At 39.8% G+C, this 22231-nt stretch overlaps 2 protein-coding genes across 3 annotated transcripts; one reads left to right on the top strand and one right to left on the bottom strand.

The window, feature by feature from the left end:
- Positions 1-445: 445 nt before the first annotated feature.
- uqcrc2b (ubiquinol-cytochrome c reductase core protein 2b) lies at positions 446-10001 on the top strand. 2 transcript variants are annotated; one of them, XM_007559407.2, is made up of 14 exons: positions 446-553; positions 3189-3257; positions 3577-3726; positions 4349-4413; positions 4504-4560; positions 4647-4771; positions 4914-5011; positions 5101-5158; positions 6306-6401; positions 6490-6689; positions 7284-7364; positions 7801-7877; positions 9034-9187; positions 9682-10001. In XM_007559407.2, the coding sequence occupies exons 1-14, from the start codon at positions 521-523 to the stop codon at positions 9763-9765; spliced, it is 1347 nt and encodes a 448-aa protein (XP_007559469.1). In that variant the 5' UTR covers positions 446-520; the 3' UTR covers positions 9766-10001. The 2 variants fall into 2 exon arrangements, with proteins under 2 accessions (XP_007559469.1, XP_007559457.1); XM_007559395.2 differs by lacking the exon at positions 3189-3257 and adding an exon at positions 3293-3394 and having other exon boundaries at positions 465-553.
- Positions 10002-13149: 3148 nt separating this feature from the next.
- Positions 13150-21934, bottom strand: tmem235b (transmembrane protein 235b). The gene is made up of 4 exons (XM_007559383.2): positions 21453-21934; positions 21281-21361; positions 20724-20861; positions 13150-13409 (listed from the first exon to the last, which is right to left on the bottom strand). The coding sequence occupies exons 1-4, from the start codon at positions 21628-21630 to the stop codon at positions 13180-13182; spliced, it is 627 nt and encodes a 208-aa protein (XP_007559445.1). The 5' UTR covers positions 21631-21934; the 3' UTR covers positions 13150-13179.
- Between the last annotated feature and the right edge of the window lie 297 nt (positions 21935-22231).

The following is a 22231-nucleotide window of genomic DNA, read 5'->3' as shown; positions in this document are numbered from 1 at the left end:
ATCATAAATAATATGTTTTTACCTATCATTTTGGAGTAAAAACATTATTTACAGTCATTTTTGTAGAAGTTTTCGTGTTTTATAAGATATTAAATTAGATGCCTGTTTGTTTGTTTGTTTGTTTGTTTGTTTGTTTTTTTTGTTTTTTTACATTTCATAGACAGCTTGGCATAAAAACAAACAAATAATATTAGCGCATATAAACTCATGGCGTCTAAAAACACATTGAAATATCTTGTCTTGGCATTCAATTATAATTAATATTGTTATTTCAGTACTTAATACTTAATACAGGCCAATCTAAAATCGGTGTAATTCATGTAATTAAAACAGACAAAAGTCAAAACGACCACAGAAACATGTAGTTTGCACACAACTCTCATGTCAACACGAGAGGGCGCGCGCTCGCCCTCACTGCGTCTCTGCTTCGGGCCTCGGGAGCGAAGAACGCGCGGTTCATTCTGGGTAGGGCACTTTGAAGGCGGCCATATTGGTTTTTCGTCCTAACTGAAGGAGAGAGATGAAGGGGATCCGAGGAATCAGTCAACTATCGGTGAGGGCTCACTTCATGTAGCTTATGTCTGAATACTGGGGGAACACGTTCACCCATTCGAGCTCTTTTGGTTTATTCTTGAATGAGGTAAAAATAAAAACTGTTGGGGTCTTGTCGAGGGAGGCTGTGATGAAGAGCAGCCGAGGAAGCTGCTAGCTTTAAGTCTAACCTGGGAATGTTACATTATAAACACATACATACCGTGTACATTGTAGCTTTTATTAATAGGTTTAGGTTCACTTCTCGCTTATAGAACAGAAAACAATTTCTTTGGGAGCATAAAGAAAGCTAGCTCGTAGCTGCTAGCGTCTTGTATGTTGACTTGTTTCATATGTTGTGTTCGGATTTAGCTGTCAACTTACTGTCAGAATGGTTTATATAAAACAATTTGTTAGAATGGTTGTCAGAATGGTTTATATAAAAGGAATTTGGCAACATTCAGTGTAAATTTACCTACATTGTACTTCAGTTTCCCAAGTCTACTTTTAGTCTACACTTTTAGAATGTTGTGGCTGGTTTTTCTGAATCTTCTACTGAGTTATTAGCTGACTACAATATCTTTCTGTAGTCTATATGAGTTTATGACAGGGGTATCCAAAGTCGGTCCTCGAGGGCCGGCATCCTGCATGTTTTAGTTCTCTCCCTAGTGGTTGTAACAACCTCCTCATCAAGTCAGTGTTCTGCTTAGGCCTCTAATGAGCCATCATTTGATGCAGGTGTGTAAAACCAGGGAGAGAATTAAAACATGCAGGATGCCGACCCTCGAGGACCGACTTTGGACACCCCTAATTGACGTTTTCTCAATAAATTGAGACGTTTTCTCAATAAATTGAGAAAACGTCAGTATACACTCCAGACGTTTTGCTGTAAACGGCCATTAGTTATTTATAATCAAAACAGAGATGACTATTTGAGTTGTAATTAGGCCCTTTCCTGTCACAAACCAAATTCAGGTGCATTGGTATTTTTAAACTGCTGAGTGTTTTGTTTATATTTATTAAACTGTAGATGAAAACCTAATTTAGGGCCTGCGAATCATTCTTCTTTAGAATTCAATACATAACTATAACCATTTGCTCAACATTCCCAGCTGCAGGATCAAGTGAATGTTTTTCATTGTGGGAATGTACTTCTCTTGCAGGGCTAACTGTCAAGCTACACCATCATGTGCTTTAGTCTGTCATGTAATGTATACAGTTAGAGATGCATTAATCACAGATTTTTGGGAGATTGGCTCAATTTCTTTTTTCTTGTCTTTTTGCTGTGAGATGTCACTTATTTTTGTTTATTTTTATTTATGGTAACCTTTATTTGACCAGGTAAGTTGATTGAGAACAAATTCTCATTTTCAACAAAGACCTGTTCAGAAAACATTAAAACATCATACAGCAGAAAGCAGAATGTCATGCTCTACATAAATTAGAAGGAAATACAAACAAAACAACAAACCAAAAGAAAGAAAAAAAGGTAAAAGTATAAAACTACATATTGGTTCCCAATGTTTAATAAGAATAAATAGTTCTTAATTTCTAAACTAGTAGGGGTTTCTCTGGATTCTTGATCTGATAAAACTAGATGTTGGTTCTCCATGTTTGATTCTATAAGGTAGATAGTACTTTCTAAGTTTGTTCTAGATTTATAATCTAACAGGAGTTTCTCTAGGTCAATATTAAAAAGTTTAATGCTAAATGTTGATCTAAGGCTGCGTTCGCACTGCAGCCTGGAGTGACCCAATTCCAATTTAATTTTTTTACATTATGTGACCTGTATCTGACCCTGTCATGACAATCTGAACAGCACGGGTCAGATTCTTTTCGAATGCAACCCAGGCCACTTGGGTATCAGATACATATGCGATTCAAATGTGACCTAATGTTCAGGTCACATTCATCCGACCTGAACGTCACTGATACTCAACAAACATCACTATTCTGCATCCTGAAACGCACAAGCAGGAAGAAAAACAACCACCATGACGGATTATAATGAGGATTAAGTTGTTAATATGCTGCTCCGGTCGGACAACAACTTCAAATGTGTAAGCTAAGCTCCACCGTTAGCATCCATCCATGTTTACTTCTGCAAACACTGAGCACTTCTTTTTATGGCGGTTGGCAAAACATTGAGGAGGCTGAAGTTATTGCGCCCTCTACCGCGCATGCGGGACACCTTCAGGTCGTTTGCCCGTTCACACTGGAGAACACACACAGGTCGCACTTATTTGGAAGTGTGAACGACCACGGCAAAAAAAATCTGATTTGACAAAAAATTGGAATTGGGTCACTTCAGGCTGCAGTGTGAACGCAGCCCAAGGTTATGAGCAGTAGGGAACAGCTTCCTTTTAAAAAACTTCTTCAGCTTTGGTGGGATCACCCCTCAGTGAAAATATGGCAGTTTGTATATTTCACACTTCCACACTGAAGAGTGTTTTTCTTAGACATGGTGTGTTTGGTAATCAGATAAAGATCAGCTGTTTTTAAAGTCTCCGACCATCTGGCCAACTAAAAACCTTGTATGGTCACCAGCTGGGTTAGGGTCTTCTCCACAGGAGTTCTCTGTGGTTCATTCTTCCACCACAGAGACAGAAACACATTAGCTGTAATGTCCCGCCTTCCTATGTTCTCTGTTTTTCCAGACGAGGCTTTACGCAGCCCAGGCTGCCCATAAGGTGGAGGTGACTGGGTTTCAGCCTCAGGATGTGCAGGTCAGTAGGTGTTGACGTGTTTCTCTCCTCCACAGAGACGCTTCTATGCCGAGGCCAGGAAGGGCCAGTCCCTTACCGAGCCTCTGGTCGGTCTGAAGCTCTCTCCGGGGGCTGCCCACTCCTACCAGGACGTTCATGTATGTTGGGATGTCTCAATACAGAATGAGACTGGCGGTGGACTCATCCTGCTGTGTTCTGCTTTCGTTTGTATCTGCTGAATTGTCCACCTAAGCATGCAGATAATTCTAGAAGCTGAAGCTTATAGGCAGACACTGTGGTGTGTCTGGCAAACAGTAACCCTGTTTATCGCCCTGCTCAGGTAAGCAAGCTGCCCAGTGGACTGGTGATCACGTCTCTGGAGAATTACTCCCCGGCCTCCAAAATTGGGGTCTTCATCAGGGCCGGCTGTCGCTATGAAACCCCTGACAACCAAGGTGTCACCCACCTGCTCAGGCTGGCCTCCAACCTGGTATGAAGCTACATTTATTACCAATGTTTTCTTACTTTTTTTTATGCTTTGTCAATTTGTCGTAATTCTTAAGACCCAGACTTTTAATTTTAAACCTTATTGGGATAATTATCGAAACTCTTCAATACAGAAAATAGCAAAACCTGTTTTTAGTCCATATTGTGTAGCTCTGATAGTGTAAATATTAAAGTACAGCTAAAAAAAATATAATTTCATGAAGTTGTCCAATGATTTATTACACATAGAGTGAACTAATATGTCAACGCCTTTTTCATTTGTATTTTTGATGATTATATAAAGAAAACACAAATCAGTGTCTCAGAAAATTCTAATATTGTCAAAGAAGGTTGTGTGGAAGGAAAAAGGTGCCAACATGGCTGAATAAATGTATCACTTTGGCATGTGTGTGCATACACTGTTTTTATTTGTGTATTTAGTTGTATTTTATCACTTATTTATTATCCTTCAAAATACTGTAATTATTTTTAACGGTGAATTTTTTTTTCTAAAGTGCTCCTTTGTTTTAAATAACTTTTTAAGACCTTTGTAAGTCCTGAGTAGTGCTGTATGAACAGAACCTTTAATGGTATTATCATATAATATTATGCTCATTTTCTTCTAGACAACCAAAGGAGCATCAGCGTTCAAAATCTGCCGCGGCATCGAGGCGGTGGGAGGCAACCTGAGGTCAGTGCCCCCCTGCCCCCCCTCCACTGACAGGAAAACAACATGACCAGAGTCACTCAGCGCTCTTATCTTTGGATGTTTCTGTTGCAGTGTGAGTTCGTCCAGAGAGAATATGATGTACGTAGTGGACTGCTTGAGAGACGACATGTAAGTGTTTCCGTCTGGCACGTCCTTCAGAGGCCGGCAATGAAAGCTGCTCACGTTTTCCTGCCTCCATCCTGATTGTTCCGCAGCGACACAGTGATGGAGTTTTTGATCAACGTGACAACGGCTCCCGAGTTCCGTCCCTGGGAGGTGTCTGACCTCACACCCAGGGTCAAGCTGGACAAAGCACAGGCTGCACAGAACCCCCAGCTAGGTGAGCACTGTGGTGTCATTACACTAGAGAGATGATGTCACTGTGTAGAATAGATGTGGAAATCCGTGTTTCAGTAAAAGTTCTCTGGTTTCTCCAGACATTAAATCCAGTTTGTGTGTTTCTGCTCTGTGTCCTTGTCCAGGTGTGGTCGAAGCTCTCCATGCAGCAGCTTATAAGAACGCTCTGTGTAACTCCCTGTACTGTCCAGACCACATGGTTGACCACATCCATTCTGAACACGTGAGTCAGTTCGCGCTCTCTCACTGCCCGTTCTGAAACGCCGGCCTGAGGAGGCCTGTTCCTCATCCACTTGTTTTCTGTTTCCTCAGCTTCACCAGTTTGTTCAAAACAATTTCACAAGTGCAAGAATGGCTCTTGTAGGACTTGGTAAGATCATCGTCATTTAACCCAACGGTGTTGTGAAAGCCTATTGGCTGCGTTTGTGGACACCTCTGGCAAAAAACATAAAACAGGAACATAATCTCACACCGAGAAATGTAGAAAGATCCACATTCTTTAGGGGGAAGAATCCCACATTAAGAAATATCATCTATCACTTTTGTTTTTTTTATTCTGTTTATACTGAGGTTGATGAGGAGCCAACACATGGTGAGCAAGGCAATAATTAAGGTGTCTGTCCTTCCATCACAAATATTAAGGTTTGCTAAAAGCTCCTGCTTTTGAGGAAAAGATTGAGTTTGAGCCACAGACTTTGGCATGAAACAAAGGAAAAGCATCTCATGCCTCTAGTATGATTTAACCTCAAACACGGTGGAAGGAGCAAAAGAAACAATTTAACACACTATTTACTGTTCATCAAGTCAATGCTCTGTCTGAAATCGAGTGCCAAGGAAGTATTTATGGGGTTCATTTCCTGCCAGAATGTTGCAACAGATAAAACATGTTTCAGAAAGTGTTTCCTCTCACACAAATCACATCTTCTGCGCACAAACACACACTGCAACAAGGTTCTGCAAAAAGTCATGACACTTATGACAGCAGGGGGCGCCATCAAGACAACTGAAACCTGTGGTTAGATGGAATAGATTTTATAAAGTATGTAGTTATATAGCATGTAGCAGGTTTCAGGTGTCTCGACAGTGCCCTCTGCTGTTGAAAGTTGCTGCACATTCTTTTGTACACAAGGACAGTTTGTGAAAAATATTGTATTTGTAACATTTTGGCAGGAAACGAACTCTGTTAGTGTCACCTCATTGGAGGTTCTGTGATGCTGTGGGTCCCTTTTTCCTCCAAGATCCTTTTCAAACACCAGGATGTTAGACAGCAATATTTGGCAGAATCTACTAGGAAAGTGAAGCTGGGTGGAAAGTGAACCAAATTCACCAGGCATGAAATCAACATTAATGATTTAGAGTTTCTGATGGGCTACAGATTAATTTCTTTTCAGGATTTTTTTTATGCGTCTTTACCAGAGGTGCCAACCTGTAAATGGAGTCTTCACAGTAGTTGTAGGTTATGGTTTTCTCCCGCCCAGAGCTGTGACTGTGCTGTCCTCTGGCCTCTGGTCCTCCAGGTGTGGAGCACTCTGTGCTGAAGCAGGTTGGGGAGCAGTTCCTCAACATCCGCGGCGGAGCCGGAGCCTCCGGGGCCAAGGCGCTGTACCGCGGAGGTGAGCTCAGCGCCGCAACAGCATGATGATCCATTTGGACCCCCTGGGGCCTGTAGTTCCTGTACAGACCTGTAGCTGTGGTCCACAGGAGAGGTCCGTCTGTCCAGCCTGAGCGGCCTGGTCCACTCTGCCGTGGTGAGCCAGTCGGCTGCAGCCGGCACTGGGGAAGCCCTGGCGTTCAGCGTGCTGCAGCACGTCCTGGGAGCCGGTCCGCACATCAAGAGGGGCTCCGGTGGCTCCAGCAAGCTGGTCCAAGGGGTCGCCAAGGCAACTGCTGACCCCTTTGATGTGAGTGGCAGTCACTTTGTCATGCAGTCTTTAAAGTGCTGGGGGATAAGACTTAAAAATAAAACCAACAATTTTTTTTCTTCATCATTTTTTAAAATAAAGTACCTACAAATTACACAAAATCTTTTTGAAAACTTGCTTGTATTTCAGTCATCTCCTTCAAGAGTTGACCTGAATTCAGCCATCAGTAAAACAAGATGGCGGCGCTGGCCGGATCAGCGCCCGAGGCTGTTTTCCAAAAATGAATTCCTCATAAACAGCAAATCTGATCAATCCATTTATCGCCCTGACCTTACATCTACCATAGTTTCAACATGTTTATTTATCTGCTTTTTATTTTCTGTCATTTTTAACTTTTCCATACCCAAGTCAAAAAAGAAGAAAAAAAAAAAAAAAAGACAAAACTGGTACAGGAATAGATTTATAATATTTAAATTTCCTGTCAATGGTAAGAACACAAAATGTAGACTGAAAAAGTGTATGTAGAAGCACAAGTTTCTGATATCCTCACTTTGATAAACATAACATGAATCGACTTGACTGAAGGTCTTTATGTGTGGTTATTAAAGCAGATTTTTCCCTTCTTTTTCCCAGGTGAGCGCTTTCCATGCTAGCTACTCTGACTCCGGTCTGTTTGGGGTCTACACCATCTCCCGGGCTGCAGCGGCTGGTGATGTATGTTTATCCAACAGATCAATAGATCAACATCTCTGAGTATTATTGTCAGACTAAGAATATAAAATGTAATTACAAGAATTAAGACACAATATTACCAGAAAAAAAGTTGTAAAATTATTAGGAAAAAAGTCATTCTTAAAGAAAAGAAACTCTTTGATATAAGTTAAGACTGGTAAAGCTGAAGTTCTTTTGTCAAGATGTCCTCATTTGTCAAACCAATACCAAAATCAAGCTCCTTAAAATTCTTAACATTTCTCATTTAACGCAGTGGTAAGTCTGCTTTTTCGTGTTGGAATTCATCTAAAATATGTTTTCCTAATGTTCTGACTTTATTCTCAGAATTAAAATTTTTTTTTTGTTGTTGTTTTGTTTTCCCGTTTTGCTGGCCCTAATGCTCCGTCCTGCTTTCTAATGTGCTCTGTTGTCCTGTCAGGTGGTCAGGGCCGCCCTGACCCAGGTTAAGGCTGTTGCTGATGGAGGAGTCACAGCTGCTGATCTGACTCGGGCCAAGTAAGAAACACATGGACAGCTGGTTGAGAAAGGAGCTTAGGTTGTGTTCCACCAGCAGTTGAGAGGGTACAAAAATAACATACTCAAGGAAAAGTACAGTTACTTTGATCAACTTAAATACAAGGAAAGTTATAAGTGTAATAAGTTGCTCAAATACAAATTGAAAACTACCACATAAAAATTTTACTTTAAGTAAAAGTTATTTTTTTATGAGCAGAAGAAAGTTTGTCATATTTTAAATCAATCAAAACTCAGCACCTGATCCTGTTTTCAATTTTAACAAATTCTAATCACGAGTACCAGATGAAACTGATGTTATTGACATTTGTTGTAAAAATGGTCAGTCTGAAACAAACCAGACTCAGTTTACACTGTAGGACAAAGCCGTTGTCTTTCTCATGCTTATGGTTCAACTGTTTAAAGTACAGACATGGGGTTTCTTTCTCTCAGAGGTGAACTTGAACTACACTTGATGTCGTCCAACTGATGGAACACCTTGTGATTTTATTAGTAACCCAGCGGAAGGATTGATGCTGGTTTTTTTATTCTGTTAATTTTATTTTTATTCTGTCCCGTCTGACCGTCAGTTCCCGAAACCACTACCAAAAAAAAAAAAGGAAAACATTGTAGAAAACTTGCAGGGTCCAATTGACCCAGTTTCTTTAGACCAGGGGTCCCCAAACTACGGCCCGCGGGCCGGATCCGGCCCGCCTCCTCATTTGGTCCGGCCCCCTGAACAATACCAGAGAGCATTCAGTGTTTTTTTTCATACATATGTGGATTTTTCTTCAACCACCAGGGGGGCTCTTGAGCAGATATGAAACTTAGTTTCCCTCAATGGAATATATACTAGTCAGTACCAGTCACCGTTTCGCTCACGGTTTTTTTTCCATTTGCATTCTGGGTAAAAATCTATCTACAAACGCGAATATGTCGTCGGCAGTAATCCAGCCCCCCCGTCAACAAAAGTTTTCTAAGGTTTCTTTCTCGAAAAACTAAGACCGGCCCCCGACCAGAAAAGGGAACAGTTATGTGGCCCTCGCAGGAAAAAGTTTGGGGACCCCTGCTTTAGACAGTTGGAGTGTTAAGGTAAAACATGACTATCTTTTTTTTTTTTTGTCTCTAAACCAGTAAACATTTATTTTTTCCTCTTCAGGGCTCAGCTAAAAGGTCAGTTCCTGATGTCTCTGGAAACAACTGAGGGTCTGCTGGAGGCCATGGGCTCTCAGGCTCTGGCTGATGGATCCTACCACACTCAAGAAGAAATCTCCAAGAACATCGACAATGTCTCCCTGACTGATGTTGCAAATGTAAGATTTTGTGTTTTATTTTTTTATGTGATGGGTTAAAATGTTGCAGGTTGAAACCTTTCGTTTCAGCTGCTGCTTCATCTTCCAGTTTTGGCTTTGAATAATAATCATTGCTTAGAGCAATTTTGAATAATGCTAGTAATTTAGATCAAAATGACCAAGTCAGGGCACCACTTGATTATCAAGAAAATAATAGCCAAATAGTTCAGTCTCAGTTATCATTTATAAATATCTGCTACCTACTGATGAGGCTCAGGTTTTAAAATAATAGATGAAGACATAAGTCCTGCGCTGGTGTTATGTGAACAGCAAGAAACTATATATTTATGGAATTAGCACACGCTACATTAAAACATACAAACTAATCTAGAACTAGTAAAGGTAAAAACAGCAAAAATATACAAATAGAACCAATAAAATGATTGAATGATGTCACATTTCAGAAAAACATTTGGTCACCATTGTTCCTGTTTTTGCTCTCCTTCTCCTCCCAGGCTGCCAAGAAGTTTGTGATGGGCAAGAAGACGATGGCCTCCTCTGGTAACCTCAAAACAACTCCCTTTGTGGACGAAATTTAAAACGACCTACTGTACCTTTTAATTGACAGCAATGTTCAAGTTATTTCTCCACATTCGAATAAAACCTTTTTTTTATGCTACAAATCTCAGAGCATTGTTATGGTAACACCACTGACTCTTATCTGTGCTGCGACAGTATGTTTGCTCTCTGCTGCATTTCTGTACTGTTTCATCTATTCACATGAAAACTGTATAGCTGATGTAAAATAAGGAATAAAATCTATCTGCCTTCTAAATGTTTCAGGCGCTCTGTCCTTGATGAAATTTTGTACAAAATTTTAAAATTTACAACATTTTGTTCCTCCACATTCCTTCCTGATTTTCAAATAGAAATGATCCAACATGTTACATTCTGGTCCATCGATGTCAAACTGATTTTTAATTTGGGCCGTATGAAGATTATGACTGTTTTAAAAGGACCAGTTGTAGTTAAATGTATTAATGAAACTCATTAATAAACTCCTTAAATATGAATAAAAAGCTGCCTCTGCAGTCAATGAGTACTTAGAGTTAAATAATGCTGAACATCATTTCACATTGATGTAATTTGGCAGAATACATATGAAAACTACAGAAAAAGGTTATAGCCACTGGAAAAAATTAAAGATTTCTATGAATCTCATGAGATCAAAAGTCAGAATTCTGAGAATTTTGACTTTTTCCCAGAATTCTGAAACTTTTTCTTTGAAATTTGACTTTTTTTCTCAAGAAAAGCTTTGGCCCCATATTTAAAGTAAGACGTGCCGCTACGAGATCATCCCCGGTCACTTGCGATAGCAAAACATGGCAAACTATAACAAGTATTGCTGACGTTCATAGTTTAAAAAGCTAGCTTGGTATCACATGATGCTTCTGAGAACACATTTTGAAATGGGAAAACACAAAAAATAAATCAAATTTAATGCTTCACACATTTCTGCATTCTTTTTTGAAGGTACATGTTGCTTGTAAGGTCATATGCTTAAAGAACTTTTAGTCAAACTTAAGTAATGGGTCTTTAGGGAAAAAATAAACTAAAATTTCTTTCCTGGCTTCCGTAGTTCTTCCGATGCCCCAAACTATCCGAGCCTCTGACCCTGACCTCATGCTGATGGAGAGCGCAGGCCTTCAACTGCATGTTTTGCTGGCAGGGAGATTATATTATTCATGTTTCCACGTCTCTGAAAAACATATGGTGGTGGTGGAGGTGGGGTGGGGGCTTCGTTTCTGAGAAATGTTCACAAAGCTGTGAGATTCAGGATGGATGCCAGCAGCAGAAATCTAGTTGGGTCAAAGGTCATACGGTGCCACTCAGCCCACAACAACAAAGTTCAAGCTTCCAAACTCACCTTTGATCTAAATACTGTTGCTCAAACTCTTTTGTTTTCTGCTATATGCACAGCTGTAAGGGTTTTTTATCCCAACGTTAGATGAAATAAGCTTTGATCGCTGTGCAGTCCACAGCTGAGGAAACTACGGCGGCGTATTGGGGCCACTGTAAATAGAAAAAATGTACAAAATCTCCACCAAAAAAAACTGACATTTTGAGAATATCAGAAACTTTCAAGAAAAAACAAGGAAACTTCTGAGTTTGAAAATTCAAAAATTTGCAAGAAAAGTCTAAGAAAATTTCTAGATAAAGAAAAAGAGAAATTTCTTAATTTCAAAAGTCTAATATGTTTTGACTTTTGAAAATCAATAATATTTGTCAGTTTTTTTTCTGAGATTCATCTCAAAATTTACTTAGAATGTTTTGGCAGAAATTTACTTATGCCCTCCCTTTCTTTGTACCTATATTGTCCCTAATACGCCGTCATTGGAAACAGAACCTTATAAAACTTTGGAAAGGTTAATGGCAAAGAAACCCATGATGACTCTGGAGGAGGTACAGAGATTCACAACTCAAATTGACTAACAGTAGGTGAAAACCTACTGTTAGTCAAATGTCTCTCAAATGATCCATTTTGTAAAATGTAAATTTTCTACGAACAAGCCATTTCGTTTGTAACAGTTTTATTTTCATAGTTTCTATGGGTGACATTCACAAAAAAGTTGAATTATCTTTATTAAGTAAATGACTGCAGTATGTGTTTACAGCACAAACATGTATATATTTTGATAAAATATAACATTTCAATACATAAACGTCAGATACCCATGTAGTTTTTTTTTGTTACATACAAATGTATGCATTAATAACATTTTAGTGTTACATGTAATAAAAGGAAAATATAATAAACAGTAGAGGAAAAAAGTTGATTATAGTTGCTTTGGTAGAAACAAAATCCTAATTTCAAATTAAATATAACAGTTAAGGTAACAAACTAACTGTAAGCAACACTTAACTATCAACATTGACTAAAGAGAAACGAGCAAGAATAAAGCAAGAAAAAAACAAGAAGAAGGAAGCTCACCGTAACCCTCCTCTTCCTCTCTGCTGCTGTGTGAACTATCAGTGTGGCACAGAGCCGCCGTGACGTGTGATGAAAACAGAGAGCAACGAGAATCCACTCTGCTCTCATATCCAGCCCTTTCTTAAATATATTTGTAAATGAAAAAGAATAACAAGACTTACTGCAGTGTGAGCAGAGCATTGTAAACAAGCAAAGTTAAAAACGTTTCTCACTGAGACTCGAGTTAATCGTTCAATCCTGAATTCACTAGTTTGTTCATAGCAGTGGCATTATTTCAAACTTAAAGGTACATTTTGTGTGATACGAATTCTAGTTTACTTTAGAATTTATATGTATATATATATATGTGGGGACCGAAGCCTGGTCCCATAGAGAGACCAGGCTTTGTGTTCTCGGGTGACAAATTTAGTCTCCAGTAATCACACCATCAGGATTTTCGACTCAAGGGAGCAGAGTACAAATGGAGGGCACAGTTTTTAGAGTTTCATAATTTTTAAAAACTACTTTGCAATCATACACTACCAAAAAGATCCATTGATGTTTGTGGTTGCAACCCAACAGTAAGGTTAAAGTATGAACACTCATATAAATCAAGTGAAAACCGTCTTGAAATGTCCGAAAGCAGCAAAAATGTTGCAGTGTGGAAATTTTTTAACTATTACATGTGAGAAAACTACATAATAATCCTTTAGCACTTTTTACATAGCAACACTTTGTTTTCATTATCCAACTGAAAACAGCAAATAGGACTCATAAAATGATGAGAACAGAGGAAAGGTTTGTAGAGTGGACAACTTTACAGATTTAGCTTTTTACATGTATACTCGAATAAAACACCATGATCAACAACTCCAAAATGAGAAGGGACCACAAGGGGGCACAATTGTTCACAGCTCAATCACTGTTCCTGTGAAATTCTTGCACCACCTACAAAAAAGTAAAATATAAAATAAAAATGCAAGTTGCCCACACCACTTCAGTTTGTGTTTGGGACGTTCAGGGATCGGCGCGGCAGACAGCGTCAGGCCTTACTGGTCCCTCTCTGCCGCAGCCTGGCCTTTAGTGCGGCTATGAGCATCAGAGTTCCGGTGAGCAGCTCCAGGCCGTAGGAGAGCCAGGCCAGGCCCAGAGACCAGCCGAAGGAGGTGTGGATGTAAGCCAGGTTCTCCGGCCCCACCAGGCGCTTCGTCTCTGTCAGAGCTTGGTAGGAGTAGACAATGTAGAGACTCGCACCACAAAGAGTCAGCAGGCCTGGATGTGGAAGCAAGCAGAAAAAAAAGAGGAATATCATTTCATTTCTTTATTAGGTTTCCAGACACAAAAGTTTATTTTGAGAGAGAGCAGATAATCTACGCAACAAATAAACATCTAGTACTTCTCATGAGAAAGTCTGCACAAGGCCGACCCATTATGATCCATTAATACTGTCAGATAAAGTGCAGCCATAGAATTATTAATTCAGTTGTAAAATATTTATGGAAGTTTTAGCAAATAGAAGGTAGGTCCTTTTTAGAAATATTATTGATAGAGATCAAATGTGATGTGTGGATTTATTGACTTTTAATTCATCTGAGTCTACACGGAAATATATATTTAATAGATTATGTAATCATTATGAGAGTCTCTATTGCCTCATTCTTGAGGGTAGCTTATCCTGATCTATGCTATCAGTTATGATGCTATAATCCTAGCATGAAGGACAAACTGACTACTGTTCCACATTTTCTTCTCCAGTTTACATTATCTACTGCTATTTAAACTGTTCACTTTAAGTTTTTTATCATTTTTATTCATGTTTTGCCCTCCAAAAAAGCTACATCTGCTCTGACTGTCTGCTTAGCTGTAGCATAATAGACTGAACTGATTTGACTTGAATTGAATTTAGTGGGCGTGGCTAGCGCTGCTGTAAGCCGATTGGTCAGATACAGATCGCTAATCAGGTCGAGGAATGGATCAATTTAAAGAGACAGAGTCAAATTATTCCATGATGTGCTGTATCACAGGACCTGGGAAATATTTATGTACTGAAATGAACTTTAACACACAATCAATACTGATTTTTATTTTTTTTAACGTTAAAATTATTTTTAAATTAGTCTTCAAAAAAGACTAATTTAGAGGTTTTTGCTTATTATTCCATCAACACAATAACCCATATATGTGATTTAACATTTAAAACCGTAGGAGCTCCACATCCTCCAGTCAAGACCTTTTTTAATCAGTTTGTGGACTCTGACATCACCGGGACCTGGCAGTAAGAGCGCTAATCTAAGAGACAAGAATCAAGCTGGCAGAAATCTCATATTGAGAGACAGGAAATGCACTGATGTGTGCGATATTAGCCTCCCTTATCTACATAGAAAGAAAGCAAGACCAACTGGTTTTCACTGTGTTGCTATTGGAAACCGTTTTAATTTTGACAGCGTGCTCCTGGTTTCAGTGGATGCGAGTGGAGCTACCCAGGGTGGTGACTAATCAAGATTTTATTACAATTACACCCTGAGGCGCAACAGAGAGGGGGATGTGATGAGGAACCGAGTCTGATGTCTCATTGTTATGCTCTTGACGGCAATGAGTTGGAGGAAGAGAGAAAAGGACGAAGACGCTGCTGGGAAGCAAACAGGAAGGACAGAAGTTGGCTGTCTTCCTCTGCTTCAGAAACAAAAGTTGCTAACGATGTGGGTTCATGTCGGTCTGTCAACTTTACGTCTGTCAGGTGGGGGAAAAAGTACGACGTCGCTTTCTGTTGTTGGGATGTAAACAGTATTTAACATCAGCTGGTGTCAAACTCATCACCTCTGTGCTTATCAGGAGGATTGTAGTCATTTAGTTTATGATGTAAAGAAAAGTGTTGACATTCCTGTTAAAGTTAAATGGTTCACCTTTACCTGTCAAATACCAGAATTATGGCCTGGATTCCAACCTGATAGAATCTTATAAAAACACCTGACAAGGTGGAAGGAAAAACGGATTCATTGTTTTCAATTTTCTTCATTAATGCAAATCTAAAAAGTGCAGCATTTATTTGTATTCAGTGATATACATAAATACTTTCTTGTTTCCAGCAGATACTTTCTCATGTGAACCAGTCAGTATCTCTTGAAGACCAAATGCTTTCTTATGCGCACCAGACAGCAACTCTGGCGCACCAGATACTTTCTCCTCCCCACCAAGTCATTCTCTATATTTATAAAGAATGACTCTATATTCTCTATAAATATAGAGAATGTAGTCATTCTCTATATTTATAGAGAATGACTACAAAAAAATTAATAAAAATTCAACTTCCTGTTTGAGTTTGTTGAAATTGCTTGGTTAGCTACCAAGAGCATCTGGTGCGCAAGAAAAGATAGAAAATTTGAGGAGAATTTGTGTTTATTCAATTTAAAACAATATAAATCATAATAGCTCTGTTCAGTCAACCATCTGAAAATGGAAGAAGTGGCATTTCTACAAACCTACCAGGAAGTGGCCGTCCATCTGAAAGGAAAACACAAACCAGTCCAGTTAGGACGAGCCGTGTTGGAAACCCAGCAACCATAAGGATGAACAAACCAAACCTCCAACACACTTTTATCACCAAACACTAACACTCCACACCACTTGAACACACCGTCCTCCATTTTTCTACTTGTAGTCCCAATGAAGTTGTAGTCCAAGAACAACAACTTGTACGCTCTGTCTTTGTGAAGAACTATAAGATTTTTATCTGTTTTATGAATAGAATGTTCGTACTTATTTACTCTCACTCACAGCCACAATGGAACGGTTCGGATCCCAGCAGATTCATGTTGGAATAAAGATGTTGAAGCTGTGACAACAGTCCCATTTGTAACAACAGCATGAAACAGAGCTAGTAACTACACGGCTACATCTATGCTGCAGTCTACACAACACAAATCTGCTTCCTGGATCTTAAAATGCTCTTTTCTCTTGGTGATTGATGATTGGTGAGGAGTAGTTGCATCATTCGCCTCATGGCACAAAAATAACGGAGGAAGCATGAAACCACACCAGCTCCACAAAACCAGGAGTTCAGGGCAAATCCTTTGAATCCTGTAATGTTTCGATCCCTGCTGAACATTTCCTCCTCTCCTTTCTGACGGAAACTGTCTCAGACTTTATTTGTAATAATAGGAAACCGTTATGATGGCAGCCAACAAGCTGTAATCATGTCTCTCTGGAGAGGTTAGATGAGTCTGCCGGTCTGATGGTTTGATCGCGCATTGGTTGCTAAAAAATGTGCATTTTTTTTAATTCATATTGTAGCACATTAAAAAGAACTTCATTACTTTTTATGACATTCTTATTGCATGACATAGTGCTGCTGGAAGCCAAGTATATTGCCTTTATCCTGATCAATTCTGGATGAAGCGTCAGTCAGTCAGTCAGTCAGTCAGTCAGTCAGTCAGTTAGTTAGTTAGTTAGTTAGTTAGTTAGTTAGTTAGTTAGTTTGTTTGTTTGTTTGTTTGTTTTAGATTTTTCATACTTTTGATTAATTTTAGTTTAAGAATTCAAAAACATCAAAGTACTGTATAATGATTATTCATTGGTTGGGTAATGAATACCCAACAGAAGATTCCATTTTCAAAAAAATGTATTCAGTTATTGTTCAATGATGACTAACTGTTGTTTTCTTCCAACTTTATCTGATGGAGTGCCGTAATTTGCCGACAGATGATCATGTAAACTTCTTGTGTGGGTAAAAAAAAAGAATGTATTTCACATCAATTTGAAAGGCTAACAAATAGATCCATAAACACTAAAGCGAAGCATATTACATCTATAATTTCAGTGTTCCTTAGAGCATGACATACTTATGACTGTTTTTATCTATTTCAGTTCAAAAATGTTTTTTTCAGTTTCAGTTTTCATCATTTCATCGGTTTTAGCTGCAGCCTGACTGAGACGGATCCACTGTGAGCTCTAATCGCTGCCAGAGCTGCTTTTACCACTTACTGATGTGAAGGGGGGAATACTTATACAGTCACTTATTTAATGCTAATTGTTTTTATTTAATTCTCATTATTTTGTAGAAATTGGTTTTCACATTAACATTAAATCTGCCATTTCCTTTGTCAAAAAAAATGCCACATTTTGTCGATTGTGATTGATTTGTAAAAGGGTAAAACATCCCAGGGGGGTGAATACTTTTCAGTTATTTGTGAGAAATAAAAACACAAGAAGAGCATATTTGAAATGCATCAGAATGCAACTTTTGTTGAATTCTGATGTTGTTTTCTTTGATGCTTAAACACATTATGCGTATTTCTTTAAAGGTTATTAGTAAATACTAGCTTAAACTAAGTAGCAACTGATGATCAAAAAAAATCGGCTTTCTCAACGTTAGACGGTCAAAATGTTCACAAAAAGGTTGTAATCGGATTCAAACCTTCACCCCATCCTGCTCCACACCATGCGCCGACTATTAAGGGAAGACTATAAAGAGTCTTTGTCGGTAAGTGTCTGTCTGTCACAAGGTTCTCTTTATGGAGGTCATAAGGCAGGAGAGATCAAGCTGGACGAGGTGTGCCACAAGCTCAGAAGATTGCTTTATGAGTCCAACAGTAATCTGATTACCAGAAATACCCACATTAACATAACAGTGTTAAGATCAGTAAGAGTAAACTTTACAACCAAAACGTAGGAATCGGTTAGATATTCCAAACCGGTGGCTGGTAGAGGCCCTGGTGGAAGATTCACATCCGTCCATAAGAACAGACTGAAGTTAGTTTTTCTCGTCATCTTGATTGTGTTTGTTCTGACTGAGGTCTTCATGTTGATCACATAACCCAGGAATATTCTCTTCATTTTGTGAGACGCTGCTTGTGCTGGAACTTTAAATCAACTCTTTCAATGCAAGAAAACAGAGCACCACAGAAGCAGCCTCTTCTGTGGTGCCAAACATTTGTCACACATCCATTCCTTCACCCAGCAGTGAAGAGGTTTCCGTACCTCTGGCTGTGAATAAAGCTCAAAAGATGATCAATCCACCTCAGTGGTCAGCAGTTAGATTCCCTCCCATTTCTACCAACAAAAATGTAGTTTTTGCCCACATCACAAAATGTTTTACTATAACCAATCCACAGATTTAGTTTTAAAAACTTGTCTAACTTGCTCAAATTATTTCCTAACCTTTTTTCTGCTGAGTACACCTAATTTAATTTCTTTGAATTAAATAAATCTTCACAGCCCAGCACTTTTTACAAGTCTCCTCTGTAGCCCTAAGCTTCACAGTCTAACACCGGAATGCAAATAAAAGCCACACATCACTGTTAAAATGTTTACTGAATTCATTCGTTGTTAAATATGTTGTGTGAACGCGTAGCAGTGCCTCTCCCCACATTACAGGCACAACGCCACAGATACAGTGAGACAAGATCCAGGAGAAGAGTTTGCATCATTTGATGTTCCGTCCTTTTATCACCTCTACTGCTCACAGAGGGAAACTGTCAGGAAATGTAGCCACTGGTTCAGATAAGAGAATGAAACCTTGGTCAAAATCGAAGCCAAAGAAGTGGAAGCCTTTACCAAGTGAAGAAAAAATCAAGTTTACAAGGGAGGATGGCATGACAACAAACTATCCTTTTGCATCGTCCGGCATACATTCAGACAGAAAACCACCCAGTTTTCTATAAACTCTCTGAATCTCACCACTCACTGGAACAAAAAACATTCAGTCACTAAAACCTTGTGGCACAGAGTCGACCAGATCCCCACAAGGAAGGAACTGAAGGACGAGAAACACACTTCAAACATCAACACACAACTCACCCTAATGAAGGAGAAAATAAAAGGAGAAGGAAAGTTCATCACAGGATGTGGCTGGAGATTCTGAGAAACTAAGAAGGATATGTTCCAAGCATGACATAAAACCCAACAGCTCTCTCTGAACGATTCATTTCAAGGATAAGACACTCAAACACACACTCAGTGGGGTAACACACCACTGCAGTGAGGAATGTTCAGACCTCTAGATTGGAGAAACAACAGCAGCTACACAAACGGACAAAGGACACTCATTTGAAGATATTAATTTGCAAATTTAGGATGGGGAAGACGGATGGATGGAGGAAAACCAACCAGAACTAAACAGAGGTGTTGGGATCAGGTTTCACCTTTTGAACAAGTACTCTCGTCTCCACAGGAGGCTTTATACAACACTTCACACACCGGGGCGTGTGATCAGAACAGCTCATGTCATTAGAGACATGTTTGGATCATCAAACACTGAGCAGAACAGAGGCGTGGAGCCACGTGTTCCACCGGCCCCACCGCAGTGACCTTAACGACCTCTCAGCCTCTCAGCCTCCATCCAGGCTCCGAACTGAAGAACCTTTAGGAGCAGCTGGACTTGTTCTGTTGACTCTACGCCACAGTGATGCGAAGCAGAACTGGTCTCATGCTTATTGTGATGTGTTATTGCTGCTTTTATGTAACTTGGTTGCTCCCATAACAGCAACAGGGTGACATATGAGGCGAGAATCTCTCATCATACAAGGTGCAAACTTTACAACCCTACAGTCTTAGTTTGGAGTTATTTAGTCTGTAGTGCAGATTTTCACTGTTTTGCTTGTTAGAATGAGTAAACCATATAAAATATTTTTGTCTTTTACCGTCTATGACGATTCAGTTTAGTCATTATGTCTAAAAATGTTATCTATCACAAATCCAATTAAAAAGGTTGAATTACTATATGTTATAGAGATTTGTTTCACACATCGTGATATTTTCAGGTCTTAATTTATGTTCATTTTGATGATTTTAGTTTATAGCTACTGGAAACTCAAAATATTGCTTCTCAAATTCTACAAATGTTTCATAAGAGTGATGAGAAAGGATTTTTAACACAAAGCTGTGGGCCTGCTGCCATGCAGCATAAGGTAGATCATCTCAGCGCAGTACGACATGGAGGCAGGAAGCCAGAGCTCTGCTGAGGTGCTGAAGACGTCCAACCGGCTTCAGCTCATCTGCAGTGCAGTACTGGCTCTCATCTTCCTCTTGATGTGTTCTCATCGATTCTCAACTTTACTTGATAAAACCCAGTGGATCTACACCAGAAGGAGACATGGCTCAAAAAATCATCACTGACTGCTGAAACCTCACACTGGACCTCAAGAAACTTGGGTTCAGTTCCTCTCAATTCTTCCTCCAGACCTCAGAGACCTTAATTTTAAAATTAAAAACAAAGAAAAGCAAAACAAAACAATTGTCTACACTTTTTCCTTCCACGTAGTTTTCTATTAATATGCTTGAATATGGCAGTCTGTGAAATGCTAGCATCTTTAGGAATGTCCCTTTGTAGCTAACTTAGCTGTCATAAAATTTATGCGTTAAAAAAACATTAATTTGTATTATTTAATATTCCAATTTTCTGAGAAATTGATTTTGTTCTTTTGTTGTCATTAGATCTGAGCCATAATCATCAAAATGAACAACAGACGTGTGAAACATGTTCTGCACGATGAAAAGAATCTTATGAAATGTAGTTTATTCTTCGGAATAAAACAACTTTTTGTTGATGTTCCAGTTTGTTGAGCTTCAGCTCTTTCAGTCGTAACTTACTGCTGATGAAGAAGTAACAGGCCGTGCCAGTGAGCAGGACGGGGCTCCGAGCCAGGGCGCTGACCAGTCCGCAGATTCCCCCAAACAACAGGAGAACCAGGCTGAGCGGCAGCATCACCACGATGGCTCTGTGCATGCCTGGAGCGGAAACACACGGATTGAGCTAAAACACACACACACACACACACACACACACACCCACACACACACACACATTTTTGTGTTGCTATCTTTGTGGGGACTTTCCATTGACTTCAATACAATTCTACAACCTAAACCTAACCTTTACCCTTTTCCTAACCCTAACCATCACATACCTAACCCCAACCAAAACTCAATTCATACCTTAGCCCTAACTCTGACCCCTGACCCAAAAACAGGGTTTCCCCTTGTGGGGACCAGGCTCCGGTCCCCACAAGGAGCAATTGGTCCCCACAACGTAGTATATGTCAGGAAAATCGCCCCCACAAGGTATTACAAACAAACGCGCACACACACACACACACACACACACAAACACACAGAGAGTTTGTGAGGAAATAAAGCTTAAGTCTCACTCAGCATGCGCAGTTCGGTCTCGGTGTATTTGGAGGAATCGGCTGCAAATGAATCAATGGAGTCAGGATGCATCTTCCCTCCTGGATGTAAAGAGGGAAAAAACAGCCACAGCATTCTTCCACTGTGATTTAACTAGACCTCCTGGACGGTGCGTTTAAAGGCGCAGATTACCTTCGTTGATGCGCCACAATCCCGAGTGAGAGCTCATATCCTCAAACTCGGTCGTGTTCATTGGGTTCATCTCTATGATGTACCAATAATCGGTTCCGAGGGAAGTCGCCAGAAAGGCGAAGCTGAGAACGCCGCAGACCCCGGCAGTGATGACCAGAGCGCCAAAGGTTACCTTCATGGTGTGCGGCTGAAGGTTCGGCTTCGTGCGTAACGTACAGTCCGCGGCGGTGATCCAAAGTTTCCCACGGTCTGTGGGACTTTTCTTTTCTTTTCAGAAAAGAAAAAAAAAGAAGATATTTTTTCGAACGGCTGTAAGAAAATTCTGGCATCAAACGGGAGAGGGTCTCTGACGGCAGTGTTCCTCTCAGCTTCTATCTGGGAGGGACTTGATTCACTCAGCGAGCGCGTTTACGCAAAGGCACAGGAGAGATGAGAGGAGGAGAGGAGAGCGCAGACAGGCACAGGCGGTCGGTGACCAGCAACCTGATGAGACCAGCTTATGCTTTGGTAGAAAACATCAAGCTCAAAGAGTGATCTCTGGAAATATCATAAAAGGAAAACAGAGTCCTGGAAATGTATACCGTTAAACATCGGCTACATTTTATTTGGATGCTTCTGTTCATTAGCGGCTCTTGATATGGGCTGTAGGGGCAGTTGCCCAGGGCAGCATTAGAAAGGGCCGAGGCAAACGCAAGGAAAGAGAACAAATAAAGAGAAAAAGATTTGCATGATTTATATAGAAGTTCTATATTGAGTATACTGATATTGAGTATACTGAT

Source organism: Poecilia formosa, unplaced genomic scaffold, assembly GCF_000485575.1.
Source record: "Poecilia formosa unplaced genomic scaffold, Poecilia_formosa-5.1.2 Scaffold4, whole genome shotgun sequence".
NCBI lineage: Eukaryota > Metazoa > Chordata > Actinopteri > Cyprinodontiformes > Poeciliidae > Poecilia > Poecilia formosa.
This window is presented reverse-complemented; position numbering and strand designations above follow the sequence as displayed.

Excerpts from the sequence above, each read along its gene's own strand:
- uqcrc2b (XM_007559395.2), top strand. The coding sequence starts at position 521 with ATGAAGGGGATCCGAGGAATCAGTCAACTATCG. Across the intron at positions 4,772-4,913 it reads TGCACAGAACCCCCAGCTAG|GTGTGGTCGAAGCTCTCCAT; the intron begins GTGAGCACTGTG and ends GTCCTTGTCCAG. Across the intron at positions 7,878-9,033 it reads GCTGATCTGACTCGGGCCAA|GGCTCAGCTAAAAGGTCAGT; the intron begins GTAAGAAACACA and ends TTTCCTCTTCAG.
- tmem235b (XM_007559383.2), bottom strand. The coding sequence starts at position 21,630 with ATGAAGGTAACCTTTGGCGCTCTGGTCATCACTGCCGGGGTCTGCGGC. Across the intron at positions 20,862-21,280 it reads GACCGAACTGCGCATGCTGA|GCATGCACAGAGCCATCGTG; the intron begins GTGAGACTTAAG and ends TTTCCGCTCCAG. Across the intron at positions 13,410-20,723 it reads CTGTTACTTCTTCATCAGCA|GCCTGCTGACTCTTTGTGGT; the intron begins GTAAGTTACGAC and ends TTCCACATCCAG.